The 18,886-nt window shown below is 47.5% G+C and overlaps 2 protein-coding genes across 2 annotated transcripts in view; one reads left to right on the forward strand and one right to left on the reverse strand.

Annotated features, from left to right (window-relative positions):
- The first annotated feature begins 206 nt into the window (after positions 1–206).
- RTRAF (RNA transcription, translation and transport factor) lies at positions 207–16,859 on the forward strand. The gene is made up of 8 exons (XM_070630389.1): positions 207–2,301; positions 3,044–3,168; positions 5,495–5,594; positions 10,949–11,035; positions 11,897–11,985; positions 13,887–13,955; positions 16,403–16,451; positions 16,571–16,859. Exons 1-8 carry the CDS (start codon positions 1,212–1,214, stop codon positions 16,723–16,725), a joined length of 1,764 nt encoding a protein of 587 aa, XP_070486490.1. The 5' UTR covers positions 207–1,211; the 3' UTR covers positions 16,726–16,859.
- Positions 16,860–16,976: 117 nt separating this feature from the next.
- NID2 (nidogen 2) overlaps positions 16,977–18,886 on the reverse strand; it is a 45,613-nt gene continuing 43,703 nt past the window's right edge. Inside the window, exons 20-21 of the mRNA XM_070630382.1 lie at positions 17,885–17,997; positions 16,977–17,631 (exon numbers count right to left, since the gene is read on the reverse strand). Of these exons, the coding sequence (XP_070486483.1) occupies positions 17,621–17,631; positions 17,885–17,997 (124 nt within the window). The 3' untranslated portion in view covers positions 16,977–17,620. The remainder of the gene's footprint in view (positions 17,632–17,884; positions 17,998–18,886) is intronic.

Raw genomic sequence — 18,886 nt, forward strand, 5'->3', positions numbered from 1 at the left:
AAGCCTGGCGTGTAGTGGGCTGTACCATCCAGGTCTGTGTAAGTCACCCTGTGACGTTCATACGATGATGAAATCACCTAAGGATGCACCTCTCAGAACGTGTCCCCGTCATTAAGTGACACGTGACCATATTCTTCCTTTGATTTTTCAACTCTTTTTTTTTTAAAGATTGGCACCTGAGCTAACAACTGTTGCCAATCTTTTTTTTTTCTGCTTTTTTCCTCCCCAGATCCCCCCACTATATAGCTGTATATTTTAGCTGTGGCATGTGGGAAGCCGCCTCACTGTGGCATGACGAGTGGTGCCATGTCCACACCAGGATCCGAACCAGCGAAACCCTGGGCCGCAGAAGCAGATCGCGAGAACTTAACCACTTGGCCACGGGGCCGGCCCCCGATTTTTCAACTATTTAAAAATATATAAACCGTTCCTCTCTCTCATCTGCACTGAGCACTCTGTCTAGCACTGTCTTCCCCGTTTATTCACAGGGCTAATTCTTGACCTCCTTCACGTCTCTACATTTCACCTTCCCAATGAGGTCTGACAGGCCCATCCTGCACCATTTCCCACTGCCCCCACGTCCACTCCTCATTCACCTGACCTCGTTATGATTTTCCCACAGGACTTATCATCTTCCAAAGTACTAAATAACTTAGTTATAATGATACTGTTTCTCTTCCCTTGCCAGATGGCAGTCTCTCCCAGGGCTTGGTTTTGCGTCTAGGTTCACAGATGCGTCCAGGGCGCCTAGAAGATGGCCTCGCAGGCAGAGGACAGTTTTAACAACTTTGCTGAACAAACAGGTGGACTAATGACCCAGCAAACCTCGATCAACTATTAGACTGGAGAGCAGTTCGTTTGATGATAAAAGTTGGTTTTCCCTTCTGCAAGTGCATTCAGATACTTCATTTAAGACAGGCCAAAGGACTCCTTCAAATGTGCGCGGAAAAAGACAAAAAGACTTCCAAATAAAAAGAGGTTGAATGCTTACAACCTCCTGTACTTCTTTTCCAAAAGTAGCTTCGTCCTCTGCTCAGGTCTGGTGGGTCCCTCTCCCTACTTGGGGTGGCCATGGCTGGTGACCAGACAGTCTCAAGTGGCTACACCTTAGGGCCTGAAGAAGGGAGACAAGGTCAACTTAGTGTTTTGCATTAAAGGATCAATTCCAGAAAACAAGATTTAAAAGCTGCTTTTCCAAGCTTTGGGAAGAAATGCGTGACGCGCAGTTGCATATCCGTGTCCCTTTATCACCTCCCTTCCGTGGGCAGCTTGTTTCCTCCTTCCTTTCGGCGGGTCCTCCATCAATTGCCGGCCTACCGAGCCACCGCGTGCGGTCACGGCAGCGCCCCCAGAGCCGGGCCTCTCGTGCTCCGCGGCCTCTGGACGGGAGGCCGCAACGTGACCGCACACGCGGCCTTGTGCGACCCGGCGCCCTGGCCCCACACCACCGTCCGCCGTCGCCCCGGGACCCCCGGGCTCGCCCGCACCTGCGGCGCGCGGACGCGGACACGTGCGCGGCTACACGTGGGAGCGGCCCCTGGGCGCCCGCAGCCCGCCGCCCGGCCAGGCGCGCTCCGGCGCGTCCCTCCGCCCTCCCCCGCCTGTGCCCCCGGCCCAGCCCCGCGGCGCGCCCGCCCCGCCCGCACTCCGGGAGGAGGTCTTCAGCCGGCCACGCTCGCCTCCATCTAGAAGGCCCGGGACGGAGCGCCGGCCGCCGGGGCGGCGCGTGTGGAGGGGCAGGAGCGCGCGCCCGTGTCGGTGTGCGCGTGTCCGTGTCTTGCGCGCGCAGCCGGGGGAGGCCGCGGTCCCGGGACCCTCCGACTGGTCCGCGGGAAGCCCGGGCCTCGCGCCGCCAGCCAGGCCCCCGTGGCCCCGGAGCCGACGACGAGCGCGCCGGAGCCCGGGACCGCGACCCCGGCCAGGCGGAGGCGCCGGCCGCGCGCAGCGCCCACGGCGAGCACGTGGCACCCGCCCCGCCGCGTCTGTTTCTGCGCGACCAGGAAGCGCACAATAAAATTTGCTTGAGCGTCGACGTGCGCGACGTGGCCCCGCCTCCCTGGCCCGAGCCGCGATTGGTCGGCGTCCGCGGCGGCGGCCGGCCGGGAGCCACGATTGGCGGAAGCCACCGTCACTCCGGGGTGCCCCGCGCCGGCCCGCCCTCCGGCCGCGTCGCCCACGCCTGCGCGCGTCCCGCTCGCCTCCCGGTCCCGGCGGAGCCCGGGCCCGAGCGCAGCGGCACCATGTTCCGGCGCAAGCTGACGGCCCTGGACTACCACAACCCAGCGGGCTTCAACTGCCGGGGTGAGCGCGCCCGGCCCCGGCCTCGGCCCGCCCGGCCCCCGACCTCCGGCCCGCCCTGACCCCGGACCTCCGGCCTCCGGTCCCCAGACTCTGCGGCCCCCGGCCCCCCACCCACCCCGACCCCCGGCCTCCCCGGCCCCCGACCCTTCCGCCTCCGGTGCCCAGACTCTTTGGCCCCCGGCCCCGACCCTTCGGCCTCCAGTCCCTCCGCCCCTGGTCTCCGCCCGACCGCGGCGGCGCCGTCTGGGCCCGGGCTTCGTCCGCCCCGCCGTGCGCTGTGGGCGGCCCGGGAGTCGGGGTCCAGGCCGGCGGGGCGGACGGGGCGGCCCTCGGCCTCGCCCCGGAGGTGTGCTGCGTGGACGGCGGCGTGTCGGTCCCCTCCGGGCGGAGCGCTGCGGCGTGTCTGGTTCGGCCAGGTGTCCGCGCGCGGACGTTCCCCCGTGACTCCTCTCCGCCCGGGGAGCCGGGCCGCGCGGGCGCCGTTTCTCGCCGTTTCCCCGTCGCTGTCGGCCGCCCTCCCCGCAGCGCGCGGCCCCGCGGCCCCGACTGTCGCCTGGACGCGAGGCGCAGCAGGTGCCGCCCGCGGCCGCCCGCCGGGCCGGGGCTTGGGCTCGGGCCGCGGTGTGGACGCGGTTTCGGCTCCGCTGGGGGCCGCGCGGTCACCCGCTGTCGGGGGTTCGGTCCCGCAAAGGCGGCGTGCGGTCCCGCGCTTCGAGCGACGCGTGTCCTGTGCTTGTTGCAGATGAGACGGAGTTTAGGAACTTCATCGTGTGGCTTGAAGACCAGAAGATCAGACACTACAAAATCGAAGATAGAGGGAACTTAAGGAACATCCACAGCAGCGACTGGCCCAAGTTCTTTGAAAAGGTAACGGCACGGAGAGCTGTCCCGAAAGTCATATGGAGACGAGCTTGGAATTACTTTGTTGTTTGAAAATAAATGAAAATGGTAATGATCCGTGTCAGAAAAGCTGCATTTCAGGGATTTAACTTTTTCTTAGCGTGTTTCTCTGTTTTTAAAGCAAATTATTTACCAAACTTCCAGTACTAGATAGAAATAGTTTCGTACAGAAACACTGCGAGGTTTCAACAGTGACACACATTCTACAAATGGTAAAAATGGCCCAAATTAGAATTTTTACATTAGAATAAAAACGTGGCAGTAACACAGTTAGAGTATTATATTAACGTAGGACGTTACTGACGTGCTTGAGAATTAAGATGATGTCTTGTTGATGTCTCGTTATGCTTACGTAAGATACACAGATGTCACGTGTTGTGTACAATACAAATAATCTAAATAAAAAAAAGGTCTGTATGTGTGACTTATTGTGGCCAGAATAGTTGTCCCATTGATGTAGTTTAATTTTGGGAACATTTTTAGAATTATTTTCAAATTAGAATAAAAATCGATATTTTACAGTATCATTATTTACATTAAACATTTTCATTGCCTATGTTTGTTACTTTGATGAGTAAGGTATTTCGTTTTAAAAATATGAAAAGCAACTAAATTTTTCATTTGCTGGAGCAAAGCGATTAGGTACTTGACTTTCTCCTTAGAATCAGAGATTTTATGAATTAGAGAATTGTGTAAGTTACACACTAGCCCTGTGACCACGGGCGGGTTTACTACCCTTTCTGTGTCTCAGTGATGTTGTCAGTAAATGGGGTAATACCATACCTGTGTTGGGTGGCGTGTGCTGTTGGTGAGTGAGGCGCACCTGTTCACAGAGCTCGTGCTGTGTGCTCGTTGCTGCCATCGCCTCTACCACCACCGTTGCTACCCTGGCTTATTTTCCTTTGCTTTTAAAAAGTATTTTTGAAGTTTTTGATAGTCATCTTAAGACGAAATATATTGTTAGGATTTTATATTTGTTTATAGCAATCGTATCTTACTTATGGTTCATTCACGTGTACCAGACAGTGTAAATTTCCACGTGTGGAAGGGTATTTGAAGAATGTAAACACTCTCTGATGGGAACGCCAGAAGCAAGTTGCAGGATGCTGAGAGATGTTGGCACTTGCCGTGCAGACAGGCATTCTCCTGCACGTGGGCTCTTGGAATGATGACAGCGTTGCTCAAAGCGTATTTGGAACTTCTTCTAGAGTAACTTTTAGCTCATGAGACATCTTTTGAATACCCTTGATGTTGACAGTTTTCACACTTGGAAGGTGGACTTGGGTTTTGCATCGTGACCAAATCTTGTGTATGGGGTGTTGTTTTTAAAGCAAGGGGATACAATTTTTGTTTAAAAAATTAGTTACAGCTAAAAAGTGCTGGTTCTTTAACTATTTCCAAAGAGGAGTTCCAGCAGTTTTGAGTGATAGCATTGTTGCTAGAGTCAGATTTTAAACTCCTCGGAGACTCATGTGAAGGACGGTGCTCATTTGGATATGCAGCTTCGGCTTTTAGTATAACACTTGGTTGCATTCCACGCATGTGTCACGCGGCTTGCTGTGTTCAGTGGCATTCCGTGATGCAAAAGCTAAGGTTTAGGTAATAGTTGGTTTCTTTGTATGTCCTCTTTTCTAAAGTCCTTTCCATTTAATTGCTCTGCGTGCATCGAGACCTGATCAGGAAGTCTGGGTTCAGGCCCAGGTCCAGGTTGTGCTACATCGGCAGGGGTGAACCTATGGGCCCCAGTTTTCTGTGAGATGAGGAAGTTGTTCTGGGTCTGCAGTGCCCTACCTTGGAATCTGCAAAAGTAGAAATTTTAAAAAGCATGATGGAAGTGCTTAATTTTTTCTTAAGTGGTACACTGAAACGTTCCCTTCCTTTGGGTTATACACTTACATCAAAAGTTTAGTAATGTGAGGGCTGGCCTGGTGACGTAGTGGTTAAGTTCTCGTGCTCTGCTTTGGCGGCCTGGGGTTCCCTGGTTTGGATCCCTGGTGTGGACCTATGCACCGCTCATCAAGCCATGCTGTGGAGGTATCCCACATAGAAAGTAGAGGAAGATGGGCACAGATGTTAGCTCAGGGCCAGTCTTTCTCAGCAAAAACAGGAGGGTTGGCGGTGGATGTTAGCTCAGGGCTAATCTTCCTCGCCAAAAAATAAAAGTAAAAAAGTAAGTTTAGTAACGTATATGTTAAAAGAAATCCATAGAGATCCAAAGGTGTCATTCAGCTCTACCGTGTTGCGATTCTTTGTCTTTATAGTAATAATGAAACCAGATTTTCTTTCCTCACAGTACCTCAGAGATGTTAACTGTCCTTTCAAGATTCAAGATCGACAGGAAGCAATTGACTGGCTTCTTGGTTTAGCTGTTAGACTTGAATATGGAGATAACGGTATGTTTTGTGGGGAGTGTGTACTTACAGAGAGGGAGAGGAATGATGTGAAGGGGGAGTGGAAAATGGAGGAAACTAGCCAGTTTGTGTTTCTTTGTCCTGCATTTTATCCTTGTTCTTGTTAAGTTTCATACATCGTCATCTCCCTTTTCAGCATCCATTTAAAAGTTTACTTTTTGTTCATAACCGTTCTACTGTGTCCAGCTCCAAACCCCCAACGCCCGAATCGTCTAGGAAGGAATGTTCTTTTCTAAAATTAGAGTCTCTCTATTATCATCAGATGTTAATAGAAGTCCTGTCTCACCGGTGCTTCGATTGTTCTTTTAGGACTTGGAAACGGTGTCTTCTCACACAATAACCTCACTTCAGGTTTGCTGTCTCCCATAGTCTGCACCTTAGCTTTTCAGGTTAGATGTTGTTTGTGTCCCTGAACTGATAGGATTTCAGAGTGTTGGTTGCAGCAGGTAATTTTACAAGAGGCTAAAACACACATCTAACACCAATATGCACTATGGGCCAAACTGTATTTATTATGTTTAATGTTGTTTTTACAGACACTTGTACTGGAAGCTTTTGAGCATTGGTATCTTTGGTAAAAGGAATTTCCCAGTAAACTCATTGCCTCTCATTAGGCCGTTTCATTTTGAAAGGCCTGGCACCATCTGAGTGAAGATCCGACTGCCTTATCTTAGCTCCGTCCCCTGCGTTTGTCCGTTCTCTTAGGGGGCTCTCAGTTCCAGTCCTCTTGATCATTTGCTTTTGAAGCCTTTTTGTTTCTTTGCTTCTGCCTGTCCCTCCCGTCCTGTCTTTTCCCATCTCTGGTGTATCTTCTCCCTTCCCACGGTCTGACACCAGTTCAGGCTCTTGTCACTTTCTGCTCGGATTCCTGTGATGTCTTTCAGACTAGTCTCCCTGGCATCACCCTCTGTTCTTTGGCGGCCTGAGCTTGTTTGAAACGTAAATGTGTTAGAATGCTGCGCTTGTTTCCTAAGAACAGCTCCGGTTACGTGCTAGATCTGTTGCTTCCCAGTTCTCTAAAAGGAACTGCGGGCTCCTTAGCCTGGTGTTCAAGGCCTTTGATAGCTGGTGTCCGGTGTTCCTTAACAGACATCCAGCCAGACCGGAACAACGCTGTTTCCCGTGTGCAGCCCTGTTCTCCCCTCGCTGTCTTTGCTTACGCTCTTCCCTTGGCTTGTGTGCCGTCTCCGTCTGTCTCTTCATATCTGAGTCCTGCACGTCCTTGAAGATTCAGCTCAGAGGCCACCCAGCGGCAGTAGTGGTTCTTTCTGAACTTTTTAACTCTATACCCTTTAAGTCAGCCACCACTGTCCGTTTTGCTTACGTCTTACTTACCCCACCACATTGTAGGCTGATGCTCAGCTAGTTTCATCCATGGTACCTGTTAGTTTCCTGCTGCTGCTGTAACAACTCACGCCGCTCAAGGACTCAGAACACCAGTTACTATGTCACAGTTCTGGGGTCAGAAGTCCCACATGTGTCTTTCTGGACTAAGTCGGTTTGTCAGCGGGACTGCTTCCTTGTGGAGTTTGTAGGGGACAGTCCATTTCTTTGTCTTTTCTGCCTTCTAGAGAGGCTGCCTGCATTGTTTGCCGCTGGCCCCTTTATTTTCAGCTCTAGCAGCATACGTCTTCCAGGCTGTGTGCCTCTGCTCCATGGTCATGTCGTCTCCAACTCTGGTCCTCCTGCCTCCCCTCATAAAAACGCTGATTGTGCTGGGCCCATCTGGATAATCTACCAGCATAGTCTTCCAGGCTGTGCGCCTCTGCTCCATGATCATGTTGTCCCCAACTCTGGTCCTCCTGCCTCCACTCGTAAAGATGCTCTGTGCTGGGCCCACCTGGATAATCTAGGGTAGCCCCTGTTTCGAGGTCTTGGGTTTAGTGTGTCTGCAGAGTCTGTTTTGCTGTGTGGGGAGCATGTGAGTAGGGTCCAGGGACTGGGATCTGGACCCCTTTGGGCGGTGGGCGGTCATGGTGCTCGCTGTCCAGTACCTGACATAGCTTCTTTTTTTTTTTTTAAACTTTTTATTAAGATTATGATAGTTTACAATCTTGTGAAATTTCATTTGTACATTATTGTTAGTCATGTTGTAGGTGCACCACTTCATCCTTTGTGCCCTCCCCCCACTCTCCCTTTCCCCTGGCAACCGCCAATCTGACGTAGCTTCTTGATGCAGTAGACAGGCTTGTTGACTTTCATCAGTGTCTGGCAAGTGCTGGGCAGGGACGTTCACATACAGTGACGGGGAGCGTCAGCCAGCTGTTTTCTGCTGGTTCCCGCACGTAAATTTCTGAACCTTATGGCAGAAATCTTAAGGAAAGCTTGAATTTTTCTTTGCTTTCAATTTTAGTTTAAAAAGAAAATACTTGTGATTTGTTCCTTTAGAAATAACGCGTGACAGCGTTAGTTGACTTTTAGGGCCTTTAGCAAAGTTCTCTTCTGTCTGAGTTGGTGGAAACTCTCTGTTAGATGGTTTGTAGCAAAGTATTCTCCAGCTTTTCAAAAGTGTTTTTCAGCTATTCCCAGATAAAGTTTAGTCATGTCTCCATTTATTAATCTTACCTTATTTATTCCACTTGTCCCATTTTTATAATGCTGCAAGTTAGGTTCCCAGGGCACCAGGATCACTCGGTGTTGTGTGGTTGCGTGTCCCTGCGCATGGCTGAGTCTTCAGTGCGTCACTTCTCGGGGACAGCATGGTCCTTTTAGTGAATCAGAAAGACTGAGTTTGTGTCTGAAATATGGTAAATTTTTCGATATTGAAAAATTATATTTGAATTTTACTTGAAATTTTAGTTGAATTATAAGTGAAAAGGAAATGGTATCAGAAGTATATTAGAAGTGTAAACTAGAAGACAAGTTTTTATTTGGTCTCACAACTCAGAATTGCAAGGACAGGCTCCTTTGGAAGAGGGTTGAGGTGATGCTTTCCCTTCAGCAGGAGGCGCTGTCGCTCCTCTGCGGCTTTACCTTAACGCATCGCCTTCTCACCAACTTTTAAGTTACTTTAAAGTTTTATTCTTATTTGGTGAAACCGTTGTGAATTTTTATTATTTGTGCCTTTAACATTTTCTAAAGCCTTTTGCTACCTTGTCAATTAAGGTAACTAAAATCAGACTTAAATTTTTTTCTTATAACTTTTTTGGCATAATTTCAGATTTACAGAAAAATTGCAAGAATAGTACAAAGAACTTTCACATACCTAGATTCTGTAAATGTTAACGTGTGCTTCATTTACCTTACCCTTCTCTCTGTATGTACATACACTACACGGAGCTTTTTTCTAAACATGTGATGCTAAGTTGTGGGTGATTCTCTTTTGCCCTTAAGTCCTCTGTGCACATTTCCTAAAAACTACCTTGTCTTACATCCCTGCAGTACGCTACAGTACACTGTATCAGTACACTATGTACAGTACACTACAGTACAGTGTACCAGTATACTACACTGTATCAGTACAGTACACTATGTACACTACAGTATATCAGTATACTACACTGTATCAGTACAGTACAGCACACTATGTACACTATAGTATATCAGTACACTACACTGTATCAGTACAGTACAGCACACTATGTACACTACAGTATATCAGTACACTACGCTGTATCAGTACAGTACACTACAGTACAGTACACTGTGTATGCTACAGTACAGTGTATCAGTACACTACACTGTATCAGTACAGTACAGCACACTATGTACACTATAGTATATCAGTACACTACACTGTATCAGTACAGTACACTACAGTACAGTACACTGTGTATGCTACAGTACAGTGTATCAGTACACTACACTGTATCAGTACAGTACAGCACACTATGTACACTACAGTACAGTATACTACAGTACAGTGCACAACAGTACATCAGTACAGTACACTGCAGTACAGTACAATAAATTATCAAATCAGGAAGTTCCCTGTGGGGTCAGTACTATTGCTTTAGATCTTGTTCACGTTTCACCAGTTGTCTCACTAATTTTCTTTATAGCAAAACAAACAAAAACCATAAAGCTGGCCTGGGTCGAGCGCTGCGTTCAGTTGTTAACGTCTCTTCCGTCTGCAGTTCTGGACTGGGGCTGTCTTTACTTTGCTTTGTGATGCTGACGTTTATTTTGTAGAGGTCCCTTCGTTTGGGTCCATGCGGTGTTTCCCCACAGTCAGATTCAGGGCTTGTACTTCAGTCAGGAAGACACAGAAGGTACGTTGTTCCTGTGGGTGCCTCGCTGTCCCCAAAGACGGCACGTCCTTGTCACCCAGTCAAGACTTCTCCACCATGGAGTCACCACTCCCCTGCGTAGTAAACGCGTGTCTTGTGGGGAGACACCTGAGATGCTGTCAGTGAGCTCTGCCCTTGACTTGACCCCTGACTTGAGCATCCACTTGATGGTTCTCGCCTGAGTCGGCTGCTGTCTTGATGGCCGCCAGAAGGTTCTTTTGCATCCACCGTCGCTGCGTTCGCTCCTCAGCTTCTGGGTGAGGAGGAGCTGTCCCTGCTCTCCGGTGCACGTCTGTTGTGCATTTAGTCGGTGTGGGACCTGGCTCCTGCTTTACTCGGGCCACAGTCCTTCTTGTCCTCGTGTGTCATGGCGTTCACACTGTCCCGGGAGCTCCTTTAAGCTAACTCCTGTCTGACTTTTTCTGTCTGTCTAAATTTTAATGCTTTTGTTTTCCCTCTTGTTTCATTAGCAAATCATAGAAGCCCTGTAGCTAAAGATGGCATTTTGAGTATTGTTTAGTGAATTATTAAACATTTTTATTTGTAGTCTTTTTAAGTATTAAGTGTCTTTCAAGTAAAAAGAGTAAAGTCTAACCTTGGAATTCTGCATTTCAAGCCTCCATAAAATAAGGTTAGGTTTGTATATGATGGTGTATTTGAAGTGCTGATTTTTTAGAAAACAAAGTTTTTAGATTCCATATACAGCATTCAAAAGAAGATTTGGTAAGAAATTACTTTTTAGTGAGTTTGTATTTAATCTCATGTGACCTAGACTTACACTCCTCCCATCGACCTTAACCAAGTTTCAGAGGAAGCTATAAAAGTGGACTTCCTCTCCTAAAATTTAGATAGTCTTTGAAATGGTTTACTTGTAAAAATGTTAATGAAAAGATACTTAGGTCAGGTATTCCGGTAATCATTTTAGCTTAATCAAAAAGCTACAATCACATTGTCTTCTGTTAAATTTTTTATAGCAAAGTATAATTTTGATTGGATGACTTGTCTTATGCTTATAATCAGTTTGGCTCAGTTAAACTCAGTAAATAAGCCATGTTTGTTTTATTTTAAGTTGCAGTTCTACAAATTATATTTTTGCCTATTTTACAGCTGAAAAGTACAAGGACTTAGTACCTGATAATACAAAAAATGCTGACAATGCGGCTAAAAATGCAGAGCCATTGATTAATTTGGATGGTAAGTGTATGAAAGTGATCCTCAACATCTTTGGTTCCGTAAGTGTTTTTTACTTCCTAGAATGAAGTCTGGGTTTTGGTGAATTAATGATGCTTCCTGCAGACAGCATTTGTGTTAATGTCTTTTGCTGACAGTTATGATATGCCTTCTCCTTTGTCTTGTAGTTGAATAGCTAAATATTAAAAGGTTCTTCTTTGATCTCCTCATAGCAGTTTGGGGTTTTGATTTGTATTTAATCATGGTGGTGATTGTTTGCCATCCTGAGTGTAGAAATATTTTTTTAATCTAATGACACTATGAGACGAGTGGTACAATTTTCCGTTAAGTCCCAGATGTCTTTACGTAATAATTCTTTCTCTTTTTAAAAGCATGGAGATTCTAATAGTGTAGGTGATCATATGTTAAAGCTGCTTTCACTGACGGCACCCCCATGGCCTGTAATTCACGAGCCCCTTTGAGTTGGTACGTGGCTTCGATGCTCGAGACCTGCTGCTTAGAGAAAGGTTTTGGGAAAACTGTCCATTGAAGGATCTGTGTATTAATGTGGATAGTTTGGGGAAGAAATGTTAATTAAAAGTGCTGCATAATTGGGCATTGCAGGAAAAGGAACAGGACAAACCTGTGAGTTAATTTAGTCATTTATTGGATTGTTCCATTTGGCTGATTAATAGGAAAACCATTGATCGAATAGTTTACCTAATTGTTGGTGCCTTCTACACTCCTCTTGTAGCAGCGGTTTTAAGGTTTAAGAGATTTGTTGTTCCTGGAAAATTGAAACGTTTTTGTAAGTTTATGTGTTTACATGTATGTCTGTGTTATATGCTTGCGGGGCTGTACGTTTCCACGTTTAATCTCTCGTAGTCAACAATCCTGACTTTAAGGCTGGCGTGATGGCTCTGGCCAACCTCCTTCAGATCCAGCGTCACGACGACTACCTGGTGATGCTCAAGGTCAGCTCCACGTCCTGACCCCTGACAGAGACTGTGCATCAAACTCTCCATCTTCTGAAAAGTAACATTCATGCTTGAATGACTGACATGTGGAGGAATGTGAGGCGTGAAGTGGATTGTGTGATTCCGTGTGCCTGAGATTATCTGCTGACAGCTGATGCCAGAGTGTGCCCTCTGCGCCTGCCACTGTGCCGAGTCCTTTGGTCCTCCCAGCAGTCCTAGAGGCAGTGCACATCTGTTTTTAAAAACATGTAGATGAGGAAACTGGGACTTAACAGAGAGAGTGCCAGGAGGACTCGGACAGTGGCGGAGCCAGGATTGTGATCTGGGTGCGTCCCTTCCTGCTACATCACCCACTTCTGTTGATCAGTCCTGTTGACATGCTCTGTGGTCATTGAGGTAGGGAGAGGTGCCAAGTCAAGTAACAGTGAATTGGTCGAGAACATACACCCCAAAATCTCCGAGGAGTGAATGTCTCTGTCCTCTGAGTCCCCGTCCTAGACAGGCCCCTCATCTGTGCCTGCACTTCAGGGAAGCCCGTGGTCTGTGGAGCTCTCCTGTGTCTGAGAGGAAGCGTGTGCATGCAGTTGAGAAGAGGGACCACACCAAGAGCGGGTGGTCGTGCAGGGCTGGGGGCCAGTGCAGTGTCCTGGCCGGAGGGTGGTGCTTAAGATGCCAGACTGGGAAGTCACTTCAGAAGTTACTCTTGATCTTATGAGAAGTTAAAGAGCTTTCAGCTACACCCTGTGCATGTAAATCACTTTTCCGTAAACTAACTGAGTAAATAAATTTCACTCTTCTCATAAGAGGTCAAGCCGTGATTTATTCTCTTTTTTTGGAATTGTGTGTGTTCTGTTCCTAGCTTATTACAGCTGTCTAGGCTGAGTCTGAATGTAAACTCAGATTTTCTCAGCTCAGATTGAATACCAAGAGACAAAAGAGTTTTTAGTGAAATTTAGTTCTTTCAAAGGCTTGTTCCTTACTCAGGTGATTATATAAATTGCTTTGGAACAGTACCAGTGGTCATGTCAGCTTTAATCGTAGACTGAGTGAGAAGAGAAACAGACAGTGCTAGCATATTTTGGGTGCTCTCATTAGACTTTAAGAAGCCAATGGGAAAAGAATAAATTAGCTATGATCAAAAGCTTTATAAAATTCTATCCCAGCTCCATGTTTGTCCTTTGAGTTATTTTAAGAAGTGTTCAAATAGTACATGACAATGTGGGAAACATCTCCATAGGTTTGCCAAGTATGAGAATCAATATATTAACTGTTTGGCAGCCGGACTATTTAATATACTTGCAATCAGTGTAAAAGGTTGGTTTAATTATTCTTTTCAAATGTAGCATCCACTTGTGTCTGCCATGATAAAATGCCATGGTGAGGAAGAAAACAAGGGTGTTCTGTGAAAGATCTGAAAACATTTTACTGTAATTAAGTGGAAAAGGGAAGGACAGTGTGTATCATATGCTGCCTTTGTGTCAAGGATCGCACGTGTGTGTGCATGTGCATGAGCACGCTTGTGAGAGAGTGCTGGTGAGAACACGAGGACGGTGACAGTGGGGGTCGCTGGAGGGTGGCTGAGGCTTGGGTAGTACATGGTAGGTACAAACCTACTTTGTACCATGTATCCTCCTCCTTTTTAAAATTTTTTCCATGCACACGAATCACCTATTCAAAAAATGTTTCTATTTCTTGGGACCATCATTCCACATATTAAATACTAAAAGTGAGAACTTTCATTATAATAGCATGTTTAATTTTTAACTTTCTGGGGAGTTTGTTAATGAACTAGGTAATTCTAACGTCATCAGATTGGGCATCCTTATTCTGTAAACTCGGAGAGGAAAGGATGATAAACAGCCAATAAAATGTAAAAACAATATTTTTGGGTTTCCCAGGCAATTCGCATTTTGGTCCAGGAACGCCTGACGCAGGATGCAGTTGCTAAAGCAAATCAGACAAAAGAGGTACGTATCATCTTAGAAACGCTGAGTTAATTATCAGTGAAAGTTTCTTCTGGTATGGTCATGTGTTTAAAGTTTGCATGTATCTGCTTAAGATACGCGTTTGATGTTAGAGCTGCCGGAGAAAGGACAGCTTACTCCAGTGGGGTTGAATTTGATTCTTCAGGAAATCGTATCTAGTTGGTTTTGAGTGAGAGAAGAACTGCATGTGTGTCTAGCTTCTTGCCTTAGAGAAGTGACCGTGAGTGCATCCAGTCTCCCACCACGAGCCACAGTGGGGGCCAGGTGAAGTCTATTTAGAAGAACTTACTCCTGAGGTTCATGGGTTATTCTGACTAATTGCTGGAAATAAGGCAAACCTTCTCTTTGTAACTGATTTTCTTTTTTGACCTAAATCCGGTCCTTGCTATTTTGTTTCTTCAGAGAAATTCCTTCTCATTTTACTCTATTTTCTAGCATAAAACATGAGAAAGTAACTTGCCTAAGGTCACCTAGTTGGTAACTGGTTGAGCTTTGGCAGTTTGATTCAAGATCGTCCAACCTTAGGGTGGATGGGGACAGGGTCCTGTGTGGAGTCTGCACGAGCTGGTTGCCCACCCTGCACCCTTAGGGTGGATGGGGACAGGCTCCTGTGTGGAGTCTACACGAGCTGGTTGAACACTCTGCGCCCTTAGGGTGGATGGGGACAGGGTCCTGTGTGGAGTCTGCCTGGGCAGGTTCTTGGCCAGGTGTTGGGAGGTAGAGGCTGTGTTCATGTCAGGTCCAGGACACAGGTGACTGTGCCTGTCATTCTTAGTCCTGCTCTGTAGGCTCAGAGTTGAATACACCGTAGCTACCTTTTCCTTAACAATCTTGGGATATTTTTAGGTTCACTGTAGCAGAAATCAAATGTCCCTAAAGTCTCTTTGACTCTGCGACAGTGCAGAGCGTGTCCTTAGGGGTTCGCAGCTGCAGGTGTCTGGTAAAGCCCCCGTGGCGTGGACGTCCCTGTGAATGCCTTGGGCACAGCCACCATCCTGGGCTCTGCCCTCCTTCCCTCCCCCGCCTCCCAGTGTCTGCTGTCCTCTGACCTCATCTCCAGTGAGGCCCAGCAGTTTAAAGGTTGTGAATGCTGGGGCAGTGTAGTCCCTGAGAGACACTCGTTTCTTTTCCAGGTTCTCATTGGCTTATTAATTACGTATGAATCAGGCCACTGGACACTGGATTAAAGATCAGCTTATTTCCCCCACACTATAGAACAGACCATAATTGTTCCGGCATAATGAAGTCATTCACTCACTCAGCGAAATTGCCTTTGGTTTGAAGACAGTGCACATAAGGCATAGCCAAATCTTGTTGCTCTTGTTTGCAAGAAAAATTAGGTTTATCTTGAGTGCTCCAATCCTTCTTAATTTTAGCGTCCTCTCAAAGGCCGGCATGCTGTCATAATCCCACGGGGAAGTTTTCCAAGTGCAGGGCTCTGCCCTGTCGTCGTTCCTGACTAGCCCCTGGGCGTGCCGTCTCCTTCAGGGCAGCTGTTCCTGGGTGGTCTGCTGGCGGAAAGGAGGGCGGGGCCTCTGTGCCAGGCGGACGTGGAAAGCCACTCTGCCAGGCCTCTGCTGTTGCTCGCTGGACTTTTACGCCCACTTACTCCTCTCACCACGTGGTCGTTGCCAGCTCTTTAAGGCAGATGGCGCCAAGGGAGGTTTGTATTAATAAACAGGGCAAGAATTAAATCGTGAGAGCCTGGCAGTGTAAAGTTGGAAGGAAGTGACGTTTTACTGGTGATGATTTTACAGTATCACCAGCAGAAATTCTTGATGCCCGTCCTTGTCTTTGTATGATAGTGTGGTGTCGTCACAGCTGCCATCTTGGTAAATCTGAATATAGGTGCTGTCTGGTTAGCTAAGTGGTTTAGATCCTGTTCATTTTCCTAGACTATTTCAAAGTAACTTCCAAATGAACTATTGACAGTTAAATTATATGTAGATAATCTGGGAAACATGCATATTTTAGTAGATTTGTGCAATTTATAAAGACAGATCAGTGTGCTCAGAAGTCAACTTTCTTGAGGAAGGTAGGATTGAGTCCTAGTCCACGTGCCCTGTGCACAGCCGCCTCTGCCGGGAGGGGGCCCAGCCTGCCCGGCCCTCCCGTCCCACGTGCCCTGTGCACGGCTGCAGCCCACCCGGCCACTCCTCCGAGGCCGCCCTGATAGCACTGTTGCAGACAGGAGCCGTTCCTTTGCACACAGGTCATGGAGGACGGGCTGGGTCTGGAACTCGCTCCCCTGTGCGTCCTACTGGCCGTGGTGGGAGAGAAAGACTCCTCAGAAGGCAGGTGTAAAGAGAAGGTTCTCAGTCTCTGCGAGTGCAGCTAAGAGGGATGACACCACACACAGTTTGCTGCTTTTCAGTTTCAGAGGAGAAAAGCATGTTAACTGTGGTCTCATTTTATTCTTCTTTTTAAAGGGCCTGCCTGTTGCTTTAGACAAGCATATTCTTGGCTTTGACACAGGAGGTACGTGACTGTTTTGATTAATTCACACTAGTTTTAGAGACTCGGTGCCTGTTGGGCGGAAATGAGTAGTGGTCTTAAATAGAAAAGTTACTGATTATTGCGTGTTTCTCATGAAACAGATGCGGTTCTGAACGAAGCCGCTCAGATCCTGCGACTGCTACACATCGAGGAGCTGAGGGAGCTACAGACGAAGATCAACGAAGCCATCGTGGCCGTGCAGGCCATCATCGCCGACCCAAAGACAGACCACAGGCTGGGCAAGGTTGGGAGGTGAGCGCCACGGGGCATGGCTGCCCGCCTCGAGGGGCCGTCTGGAGCCAGGCACGCTCTGGCAGAATCCCAGAAAATCGACTGTGTGTAGACATTTACCACCATTGCTTTTTCTTTAATAAAGTTTGGGAAACTGGATTTTCCTTTTGACCGTGCGTTACGTTCACGTATCTGTATAATTAATCTGCTTCCTCCTTTGTGCTTAAGGTTCGTGCCAACCCCAGCTTTGTTACAGAGACAATACAGATCCTCAAATCGTAGGAAAACTTAAAATATTTTATTGGAGTAAACAGCTTATTGGAGAACTGTTACATCTTTGGTATTTATTTATAAATGTAGTAATTTTCTTTGGGTAATTCTAGAGAGGGATCAGAAAACACAAACTGAAACATTTTAGCACCTTTTAATATAAATAGAAATGCAGTGATGCAGAGGTAAAAAAAAAAAAAAAAAGAATTTGTGTTGGGAAACCATAAATGGTCTGTTCTCTCCCGCAAGTTCTGCAGAGCCTTCTCTGACCTTGTCAGGGTTCGCATCTTTAGAGCTGTATTTCTGTACTGGTCGCATGTGCTTTAATTTCTTGGCCAGACAAAATCCATAGCAAACATCAGAGTTAGTGTCTTAACAGTCTTAATTGGTTCTTACTTGAATGAATTTGACCTTTTAAATATCTTTATAAAAAGTTGCTTTAATAAGCAACAATTAAAATTCTATTACACTTTTTAAACTTGCAGTAACTTCGTAAAAATACAGTAGTAAAGGTTGAGGTATAAACTTTTCACAAGATACACTTAGTCGTTTGCGCTGGAAAGGTCCGTCCGCACGCTCGAAACTTGTGACGGCCGCTCCTCCTCCGCTTTCTGCAGTGACTCTGCAGTAAGGTCCTTCCGAGGCCGTGTTTACTTCCTTCCTGCGGGGAGAGGTGGGAGGGTCAGGGCTGCCGCAGCGTCTTGCAAGGGGAAACAGCCTGAGGGCTGGTCTCGGCCGTGCAGCTAAGCTAGGCAGACCTGAGGCAGTAAAGACGAGCCACTCGTGCTTGGCTATTAGCTTCCAGCTCAGTGGCTGTGTGGGGCCGCGGCCAGGATTGGGGCGGGAGGTGGTCTGGCAGTGGACAGACCCCTCTGCTGGCTGACACGGAGCGGCAGCCTGAGTGTGCGGCCTACCTGCTGGGCAGTAGGGGTGGACTGCTGTGATCCCATAGAGGTGGGAGCGCTGCTCCGGGAGGTACTCGTCCGTGAACTGGCCGCTGTCTCTGTCGACTGAGATCACACCGTCCCTGCAAAGCAAGAGGGAGTCTGTGTGATTTCAGGTCAGGGAGAAATGTCAGTTCCAAAGAGAAACCTCTGCCAGCCTCAAGAAGACATTTTTAAATTAATTTAACCAAATGAGTTTTGACTCAGAACCAGATGATTTGTCTCTCTGTGGTTCTCAAAGTGATCCCCAGACCAGCATCGTCCGGCAACTTATTAGAAGTGCAAATTGTTGGGCCCCACCTCACCCACTGAGTCACAAAATCTGAGACAGGGCCCAGCAGCACCTTCTACCAAGCCCTCAGTGATTGATTCCACACTCAGGTCTTAGGCCCACTGGTCCCTGTCCGCAGTTCTCAGTCCCAGCTGCACACTGGACTCAGTTGAGGGTCTCCCGAAGTACAGTGCCTGGGCCTCGTGCAGCCTAGTGAGCTCAACACATCAGGGAAACTAGTCTAAATTACCATATTTTCCATTCTCCCAGGTGGACAACTAAAATGTTCACAGAGTCATTAAAAAAAAATCAACTTATGGGGGCCGGCCCAGTAGCATAGTGGTTAAGTTCACACGCTCTGCTTCAGTGGCCCGAGGTTCATGGGTTCAGGTCCTGGGCATGGACCTACATACCCCTCATCAGCCATGCTGTGGTGGCATCCCACAGACAAAATAGAGGCAGATGGGCACTGATGTTAGCTCAGCGACAGTCTTCCTCAGGTAAAGAGAGGAAGACTGGCAACAGATGTTAGCTCAGGGCCAACCTTCCTCAACGACAACAAAAAAGTCAAATCATATAACTCACGGTAGCACTTAAGGGTACTTGTTTATTCTCTGAAGATCAGATTTAGATTAATTAACATGTTCCTTTTTGGATAGTTTATTACCAAATAGCTCTGCCACTTGTGAGCTACTTGTGAG

This window comes from Equus przewalskii, chromosome 1 (genome assembly GCF_037783145.1).
Source record: "Equus przewalskii isolate Varuska chromosome 1, EquPr2, whole genome shotgun sequence".
NCBI lineage: Eukaryota > Metazoa > Chordata > Mammalia > Perissodactyla > Equidae > Equus > Equus przewalskii.

Excerpts from the sequence above, each read along its gene's own strand:
- RTRAF (XM_070630389.1), top strand. The coding sequence starts at position 1,212 with ATGCGTGACGCGCAGTTGCATATCCGTGTCCCTTTATCACCTCCCTTC. Across the intron at positions 3,169-5,494 it reads GGCCCAAGTTCTTTGAAAAG|TACCTCAGAGATGTTAACTG; the intron begins GTAACGGCACGG and ends CTTTCCTCACAG. Across the intron at positions 16,452-16,570 it reads TCTTGGCTTTGACACAGGAG|ATGCGGTTCTGAACGAAGCC; the intron begins GTACGTGACTGT and ends CTCATGAAACAG.